Source organism: Myotis brandtii, unplaced genomic scaffold (genome assembly GCF_000412655.1).
Source record: "Myotis brandtii unplaced genomic scaffold, ASM41265v1 scaffold196, whole genome shotgun sequence".
In the NCBI taxonomy this organism is placed as follows: Eukaryota; Metazoa; Chordata; class Mammalia; order Chiroptera; family Vespertilionidae; genus Myotis; species Myotis brandtii.
In genome coordinates, this window is record NW_005357311.1 from 6,279,633 (window position 1) to 6,289,888 (window position 10,256).

Below are 10,256 nucleotides of genomic sequence, written 5' to 3' on the forward strand. Positions count from 1 at the left end.
TTTTTTTATTTTATTCTGGGCCAGCTTTAGCTCTGGCTCTAGCTCTGAGGCTTCCGCTGCTGAAAGCAGGTATCTGGTTTGTTTGCGTTCTATAATCGAAACAATGTATAACTTCAGCTCTGAGTTCCCAGCAGGCTGAAAGCTGGTTTCTGGGGTTTTGTTTAGCTTCTATATTTGTTACAAAGTTTCTTAGAGTTGCAGCTCAGAGGCCGGCAAGTCAGGCGGGGAACGTTGGAGTCTGCAGTCACTGAAGCAAGGAAGCCTCATGTTCGCTTCCAGCTGCCTGGCTGCCGGCCGCCATCTTGGCTGACAGTTAATTTGCATAAGGATATGCTGATTAGCCAATGGGAAGGGTAGCGGTCGTACGCTAATTACCATGTTTCTCTTTTATTAGTGTAGATAGATAGATATAGACATAGGCTACTTATATTCAGATTGTCTATTTCTTCTTGTGATTTTCAAGGAAGTGACCCATTTCATCTAGGTTATCAAATTTGTGGGCATAGGGCTGTTCATAATACTCCTTTATTATCCTTTTAACATCCATTGAATCTGTAGTGATGTCCTCTCTTTCATATCTGATATTAGCAATTTGTTCCTTCTCTCTTTTAGCCTTCCTAGAGACTGTTTATTGATCTTATCAAAGAACCATGGTTTGAACTTGTTTTTTCTCTATTCATTTCCTATTTTCAATTTATTTCTGCTCTAATTCTTATTATTTATTTTCTTCTGCTTACTTGACTTTATTTGTTCTTTTTCTAGTTTCCGCAGAAACTTAAATGACTGATTTTTAGAACTTTATTTTCTAATATATGAATTTGATGCTATAAATTTCCTTCTAAGCACTGCTTTAATTGTATCCCTCAAATGTTGTTATATTTCCATTTTCATTTAGTTCGAAACATTTTTTCCATCCCTCTTGAGATTTCTTCTTTGACCCATGTGCTTTTTAGAAGTATGCCTTTTAACCTCCAAGTATTTGAGAATTTTCCAACTATTTTTCTGTTATTGATTTCTAGTTTAATTCCACCATGGCCTAAGAGCAGATGTTCTTTTAAATTTGATAAGGGGTGTTTTATGACCCAGAAAGAGGTCTATATTGGTGAATGAATGGTCCAAGTGAGATTGAAAAGAATGTGTAATCTGTAGTCTATAGATGTCAATTATATCTAGTTCACTGAAAGTGCTGTTGAGTTCAACTATGTCCTTACTGATTTTCTGCCTGCTGGATCTGTCTAAATTCTGAGAAGACTATTAGTCTCTAATAATAGTAGATTCCTCTATTTCTACATTAAGGATTGTTATGCCTTCTTGGAGTATTGACCCCTTTATCATATATAATGCCCTCTTTATCCCTAATAACTTTCCTTGCTCCTAAATCTGCTATCTGAAATATACCCATTTCCACTTTCTTTTGATTAGTGCTAGCATGTATCTTCCTCTGTTCCTTTATGTTTAATCTGTATGTTTTTAAAGTAGGTTTCTTGTAGACAAAATATGGTGAGGTCTAGTTTTTTAATCCTCCCTGATAATATGTCTTTTAATTTATATATTTAGTCTACTGAGATGATTATTGATATAGCTGGATTAACACCTACCATATTTGCTACCATACTGTTTTCTGCTTGTTGTTCCTATTTTTGTCTTCCACATTTTTTCTGCATTTGGTGGACTTTGCTTTTTGCATCGTTTAAAAAGTATTTTTATTGATTTTTTAAGAGAAAGGAAGGGAGAGGGAGAAACATCAATCGACTACCTCCTGCAGAGCCTTCAGGGGATCGAGTCCACAACCTGGGAATGTGCCCTGACCAGGAATCTAACGGGCAACCTTTCCGTGTATGGGATGATGCCTAATCAACTGAGCCACACCAGCTAGGGCTTCTGTGATTTCAATTGAGCATTTTGTGATTCAATTTTCTCCACTCTCTTAACATATCAATTATACTTTTTGGGGGGGGTTGTCCTAGAGTTTGTAATACCCAATTACAAGTAATTTAAATCCACTTTCAAATAACACTATACTGCTACTTAGGCATTGCAAAGTACCTTGTAAGTACAAAATATTCCTAATTCTTCCTTTCCATCACTTATATCATTGCTTTCATTCATTTCACGTATACATATGTATATATATGCATACACATACACACATACAATCAAATACAATGCTACTATCATTCTGAACTGTCTTCTATTAGAGCAATTAATAATAAGAAGAATAAGTTTTTATTTTACCTTCACTTATATCTTCTCCAATGCTCTTCTTTTATGTAAATCAGTTTCTGATGTGTAAAATTTTCCTTCTCTTTGATGTACTTCTTTTAACACAGCAATGCAGGTCTACTGGCAATAAATTCCCTCAATTTTTGTTTGTCTGAGAAGTCTTTATTTCTCCTTCACCTTTGAAGTACAATTTCACAGGTTACAGAATTCTACATTGGTCTGTTTTAGTTTTCTCTCAATACTTTAAATATTTTACTCTACTCTCTTTTTGCTTGCATGGTTTTTCAGGAAGTCTACTGTAAGGCCCGATTTTTTCCTATGGCTTTTTCCAGGAATTTTTTCTTTTAATGGATTTTTTAAAGTTTGAATACATTATGTCTAGGTGTAGTTTTGTTTTTTTTTTAGTTTTTGTTTTGTTTTTACATATATCCTGCTTGGTGAGGCTTTCTAGATCTGTGGTTTGGTGTCTAACATTAATCTGGGAATATTTTCAGTCATTATTGACTCAAATATTGCTTCTCTTCTTTTCTTTCTTCTCCTTTTGGCATTCATATTACATGCACCCTATGTCCTTTGTAGTTGTCCCATGCTTTGGATACTCTGCCCTGATTTTTTTTCCTCTTTGCTTTTCAATTTTGGAATATTCTATTGTCACATTCATAAGTTCAGGGGTTCTTTCCTGAGCCTTATCAAGTCCAGTAATGGGCCTGTCAAAGGTATACTTCATTTCTGTTTATTGTTGTTAATCCTCACTTGAGAATATTTTTTTCCATTGCTTCTTAAAAATATATATATTTTTATTGATTTCAGAGAAAAAGGGAGAGGGAGAGATAGAAACATCAATGATGAGAGAATCAATGATCGGCTGCCTCCTGCATGCCCCCTACTGGGGATCGAGCCACAACCAGGCCATGTGACTTTGATCGGAATCAAACCTGGGACCCTTCAGTCTGCAGGCTGACGCTCTACCCGCTGAGCTAAACCAGCTAGGGCTCCATTGATTTTTTTAGAGAGTGGAAGGAAGGGAGGAAGATGGAGGTGGAGGGAGAAAGTGAGGTGTGAGGGGGGGGGGGGGGGGGGGGGGGGGGGGAGAGAGAGAGAGAGAGAGAGAGAGAGAGAAGTTTGTATGGGAGAGAGACACACAGATTGGTTGCACCCCACATGCACCCAGGTACATGCCTTTGACCAGAAATCTAAGGCTTGACCCTTTGGTGTGAGGGCCAATACTCTAATGCTGAGCAATACTGACCAGGGCCTATTATACTATTTTGATCTCTAACTTTATGTATTCTTCCTTTCCATTTACACCTCTCTACTTATAATATCCATCTATTGTTTGTATGTTGCCTACTTTTTCCATTAAAATCTTAAACATATTAATACCATTATGATTGTTTTTTTAATTCCTGCTTTAACAATTCCAACATTCCTTCCATACCTGACTCTGATTCTGATGACTGCTTATTCTCTTTAAACTGTATTTTTTGCCTTTCGGTATGCCTTGCAATTTTTTGTTGCTGCTGTTGAAAGGTAGACATGATGCACTGGATAAGGGGAACTGTGGCAAATAGGTCTTTAGTAGTGTAGTGGTATGGTGGGGGAATGGGGCGTTCTATAGTTCTATGATTAGGTCTCAGTCTTTCAGTGAGCCTGTACCTCTCTAGACTGTGAGCTTCACCAATGTTTCAGTCCCCACCTCCCCACTTCCCTTCCATGAAACAGGATAGCTGGGGGAGGTTAGAATTATGTATTTCCCTTCCCCTACATGTATGGCAAGAGTGGCTCAAACTGGGTTTTTCCCTTCCTCCAAGTAGAAGGCTAGAGCTGGCTGGTATTGAGTATTTTCCTTTCCCGACTTAGTTTAGGCTATGATATAAGTTTCTCCTGAGGACGCACCTTGTTAAGAAAAGCAGAATGCTTGGATGTATTTCAAAATAGTTATTCTCCCAGCTCTGCCACTAGAAGCTTAAGGGGATTTTTCTCTGATACTAACAGTGAGTACCTGCTAGAGCTCCTTAAGGTAAAACTCACAAAAGTGTGTCGGGTGGGGGTAGGAAGCCCTATTGGATTCTCTTGCAGTTTTTAACTCTCAGAGTTATCTACACTGAGTCTCAGATTCATCAGTTACAGTTCCTTCAGAGGTTTCTACTCTGGTAAATTGTGATTCTCTGCCTATCTGTCTCTCCAATTTGGGGGGCAGCAGTTTACCCTGTGTCATCACTTCTATGAAGAATCTAAGAAGAGTTGTTTTCTTTAGTTTGTTCAGCTTTTTACTTGTTGTTAAAACAAAGTGGCAAATCTTTAGCTCCTTCTTACCAAAAGAAGAGATTCTGGGTTTTGAGATACATTTTTAATTAATGGTCGTTATGAATGCTTTATATATTAAAACTATCTATATATCTATATATATAAAAGCCCAGCGACTGGAAGGGCAGAACGACCAGAATGACTGGTGGCTATGACGCGCACTGCGGGAGCCAACCAGCCTGATCTGGGCCCTGATCACCACCCACCCTCTGGCCAGCTCCCCTGATCGGCCACCAACACCCCGATTGAGGGCGGGGCTGGCTGGCCAACCACCCACAGCCCCTCCCCCGCACCAGCTCAGCCCAATGGGCCCCCAGTGGGGCGGGCTGGCCGGACCCCACTCGTGCATGAATTCATGCACCGGGCCTCTAGTTAAAAAATTTTTTTAAATGCTGGTTTTATAAGCATTTTTTCCAGTTTGTCATTTGTCTTGAAATCTTATTTATATTGTTTTTAGAAACATAGGAATTTTAAATTCTTATACAATCAAGTCTATGAAATTTACCTTTTGGGTTTCTGATTTTATGGCATGCTTTGAAAGGACATTCCATTACCAAGATTACCTTCACCTACTTTTTCTTTTTGTACTTTTACAGCACTTTTAGTTTCTACACTTACATTTCTTATCCACCAGGAATTACTTTTTCTTTAGTTTTTATTAAATAGCTGGCTCAGCTGTCACAAAATTATTAATAAGTCCACTATGTTCCAATTGATGTACAGGTATCTTAGACTAGATACCTATATTTGAATCTGTTTCTAGACATTACTCTGGCAAAACAAACAAACAAACAAACCAAAAAATGTGGTTATACAGATAGCCTCTGAAGGGAACTAGATAACTGAAGACAGGCAATAAAAGACAACAAACTTCATTGTTTACCCTTTTAAATTTTATTCCATGTGCTTTGAATTAGCACTCAAAAACATAAAATTGCAGCTTTCTGCAAATTATACTGTAACCCCATAGGAATAATACCTGAATTATAGATCTACCTAAATTTTAAAACTGGGAACTAATCTGGTCTATTTTAAATGGATAGTGCAAATGTTTCAAATATGTCTCAAACTACATATTTCTACCATTTAATATAATCAAACACAAAACCATTTTTTACCCTGGAGGGGGAAAAACTTTTAATTGTTGCAAGTAAAGCTACTACCTCAAATCTGTAAGAACCTCAGATATGCTTGATTCCTTACTATGTGTGTTCCACAGATCCAGCCATCACAGGTGAATTCTGCTTTCTTCATTGTTGGCTAGTAGCTATATTTTTCTATTAATATCTGTAGTAAAATACTTAAGTCAGAATTTAATCTTTCTATTCTCTGCAATCTGATTATTATATTTTCAAAACTATTCTATATAAAAGCTTAATATGCTAAGTGTCTGGTCGTCTGTTCAACCAATCAAAGCGTAATATGCTAATGATATGCTAAGGCTGCTCAACCATTGGCTATGACATGCACTGACCACCAGGGAGGAGGCAGTTGACCAGTTACTATGACGTTCACTGACCACCAGGAGGCAAATGCTCTGACTAGTAAGTTAGCTTGCTGCTGGGGTCCGGCCAATCGGGATTGAGCGAGATGGGTTGGCCTGGAACCCTCTAGCAGTCCCTCCCCAGCTAGCCAACCTCCCGCATCCCTCCCCAGCCCCCATCATGCACTGGTGGGGTTTTTCGGCCTGGCCTGTATCCTCTCGCAATCTAAGACCCCTCGGGGGATGTCAGAGAGCTGGTTTCAGTCCGATCCCGCAGGCTAGGCCAAGGGACTCCACTGGTGCACGAATTTGTGCACCGGGCCCTCTAGTTTCTTTTATAATTTGATTTCAATGTCAGATGCCAAATGTGACCTCTGTGGTAACCATAATACCATAATGCTGACTGGCTAAGACAGAAGATATATTCATCTGGCAGCAGGTGTAAAAAGAACAGGTTTTGTCTTGTAAGTCATTCTTTTTAAGATCGCCTCCCTCACTAGTTTCTAAACAACTATCAAAGGTAAACTCATTTAGTAATTTTAGCCTTTTTCCAATAAAAATACTTTCAAGCACTTGAAAATACTCCTCCAATAAAAATGGGAAGGTGACCCAGTATCTAGTCTCATTAGCATACTCATTAATAATTACATAGATTAGATACTATCTCTGTGCCCTGTAATTCTGCTCTCACTACCTACTCACCTAGGTACTTTCACACTCTTTTCTTTTCCTAATAAATGAACTCCTTTAACATGTAGAAGATGCATATTCCACATACTCCCCCAGGAACACTGTTAAGTAAAGATGTAAAAAAGAGAGCAATTCTCTTAATACGGTCTACTTACTTTAGGTTTTAAAACCCTTGGCATTTGATGTACATAACATTATTATCCCCATTTAACAGGAGACAGATTGATACTGGTAGTAGAAATACGTCTCCTCTTGCCCTAAATATGCTTGCTACCTCCCACCATGATTCAACTCAATACCCAACGAAAATCATCTTTGCAGAACACAATGAAGGAAGTACTTCATAGCACAACAAATGAATACCAGTGGTATATGATGTTTAGTATTTAAACAAATAATTTTTATCTTGAATACAGGAAATGATCTCAAGTACGCCAATGAGACCACACTTTAAAAGCTTCTGGGCAGCAGGTAATGTATTTCCTTTTGTTCCATTGTCTCTAGAGCCTAGCCTTGCACCATGAAGCACTTACTTAATGGCCACCTACTAGTAGATCTCAATTATCCAAAGCACAGCCCAAATATACAAAGATTAGAAACACCCACTACTAAAATCTAAGTACTTTTCATGAGAGGTTCCTCCTCAGATGAAGTTACTCTTAGTTTAGACCAACAATACTCAACCATATCAGACTTGATTTCCCCCTTCCAAAAAGTATTTTCCAACTTCTGCTTTGTCACCCTGACATGAAATAACAATATTCCTACAGACAACTTCAAACAAATCCATAAAACCTAAATAAAATATAAATGGAAGAGGGAAATGAAAATAATTTATAATAAGATAATATGTATTTCAATGTTAATCCTGAAACAAAACTGAACTAGAAGACATAAATGTAATTAGTAGCTACACGTGACAGCTACAAATGCAAAGTTGTTTGTGATGCAATTTTTCAAAACTGTCAACTCTTGGTCAAGTTGAGAAGAAAATAAATCTTCCTTTCACACATGGGTTGCATGTGGAAATAAACAATGGAAAGTTCAGTCTCAGTTAAAACCAGGAGTTTACTAGTATATGTAAAATGGAGGTTCTAGGTTCACATAATTACAAATAGTACACAGATGTCAGGCAGGATATTCCTAAACCATGCAGAACATTGTGACATTCTTTGTTCAGGATAGCTCACACACTGCAAAAAACTATAGCATCCCTGAACCCTACCCACTAAATGCTATTGATTAGCCCCTGTCATCCCAACAATAACAACAAAAAATGTCTCCCAACTGGACCCACTGCCTTGACACAATTCACCTATCAGAGTATAATGTAAACAACGCATAGGAAGCATGGACTACAGTTCCAGTTCTGTTTCCTATGAGCTATGAGGTCAACGGCAGTGAGTTAGCTAAACCTCAGTTCCCAATGTATCAAAAGGGAATAAACACTACCTAGGCTTTTTGGGGTGTAGAGGTCGACTCAACAACATAACAATTTGGGTGTAGGTGGATTCCAACACATGGCATATTGAGATGTGAATAAGAGGGCTATTCCAGATTGAGAGCAGCAAAAGGTAACATGAATGTGGAGGAGGCTGAAGATATAATGAGCATACAAAATGAAATTGAACACACAGTAACCCAGGGACATTTCAGAGAGCAGCCAGCAGTCCTAAATATCTCAGCAACCCCTAAAGGCATTACTATATTACAACGCAATGAAATAATTTATATTCAGAATGATGACCCCCAAATTAAGAAGACAAGAAAGACTTAGATCTTTAAGAGACTTACATTGTACATGGCTGAAATTTTGTCAAGTTGTGATACTTCAGAGAGTAACTAATATTATTCAAACTTTTATTGGGCGATTACCCTATTCTAGACACTGGGAAAACACAAAAATACCTAATATACCATACCTGTCCTCAGACATTTTACCATCCAGTGATTAGACATCAGTAAAACATAGCCATAATATAAAGCAGATTAGCACAGGCATTAAATAGAAATTCAAGTAATAAATTATGGGAGCCTAGGAAAAATATGAATAATTCTACTGAGGAAAATCAAGGCCATCTTCACAGCATAGGACACTGGGAAAACAAAACAAAACAAGGATTCTGACAGAGAATGGGGAGAAAATCAATAAAGAAAAAAAAGTCACTGAGCATGAAAATACAACTTGGCTCCTAGAAGAGAACTAGGGAAGGGTATATTAGGGGTTGAGAAGACAGTAAGATTAAAGCTATAAAAAAATTTCAGGACCGTTCATGGAGAAATTTGAATGGCATGCAAATGATTTTGTGTTTTTATTGCACAAGATTTTTCAGAAAACTGGTGTTTATGTGGCACACCTGATCCCCAAATAATGCTAATGGCCAAAAATAAGATTCTGAACAAATACAAATTTTCATTAACAAGACCCCTCAAATTAAAATACATTCTTAATATGAATAAACAAAAAGAACCCAACTTAAGAGTATAAAACAGCTTCTGAGCTCATTTCTTAAATAATCAAAATATTACTAAATCTATTGAACCCCTGGGAATTTAAAAGTACTCAGGATAATCTTAATCTTATGTGTCTTTGATTTTCTTCCAACCAAGTCTGAGAACTTCCTAAACATGTTATTTAGCATTGCCTCATGTCACCCCTAAAAGGCAAGAGGTAGGCGACAGTATTATTAGCCTCTTTTTACTATGGGGAAACTAAGGAACAAAAAGAGTAAATTACAGTATGGCCACAAAATAAGCTATTATATTTTCTTGGACTTTAATTAAAGACTCGAGGCCCACATATCATCCATTATTCTTTGTACCATCTAAATATTAGAATTATCTTTCCCTATCTTGGCTGAGAATAATAATAAAATAAAATAAAAGACACGACTAAACTTTTAGGTCATTTTCTCAATTTGGTACTGCCACCAAAAAAGTTTTAAAATTCTACCTCCCGAATTATGCTATCTGCGAGAACTGCGAAGTGTACCCAGTAAGCCAACCACCCCCCACCCCCACCTCCCAATAATAGACAGCTGGAAAGAGCAGAGCAGGTCAGGAGTCCTAGGCCCAGCTTTTACTTGGAATGTCTGGCAGGCTCACACGTGTGTCTGCAAAGCAGGCTTTGCAGATCTGGGGATGGAAAGGTGCCCTAAGAGGCCTGGAGAGCGTCATCAAAACTACACCCACGGCTGCAAACACGAAATCCAATGCTTTCCTCCTCGGCCCCTCCCCTGCATTGCGCCACGCACCGCACGAGGATCCCGGAACACCCCACGGCCAGAGCAGGTATCCGCCCTACTTTCCCCTTAAAACGCAGCCCTTCAAAGCTGCCCAGGGCGCTGGGACTCAGGGAACAGGGAGGACACCGGATGTGGCTGAACACGCCTCGACATCTTGCCTCTCCAGAATGCACGGCCTGGCCCAGGCGAGTCAATGTCACACGGAGTTCCTGCTCCTTACGACTTTGTTTTTTCACAAGCGCTGACACCCCTACCTTCAGGCCCTCGTTCTCAGCCCCCCGCCACTACTCGCCTCCACGCCGGGTGGA

General features: G+C 38.7%; 1 protein-coding gene across 1 annotated transcript in view; it reads left to right on the forward strand.

Annotated features, from left to right (window-relative positions):
- Positions 1-9,754: 9,754 nt before the first annotated feature.
- The window catches only part of REEP3 (receptor accessory protein 3), an 80,264-nt gene continuing 79,762 nt past the window's right edge, over positions 9,755-10,256 (forward strand). Inside the window, exon 1 of the mRNA XM_005865144.2 lies at positions 9,755-9,994. Coding sequence (XP_005865206.1) covers positions 9,792-9,994 — 203 coding nt within the window. The 5' untranslated portion in view covers positions 9,755-9,791. The remainder of the gene's footprint in view (positions 9,995-10,256) is intronic.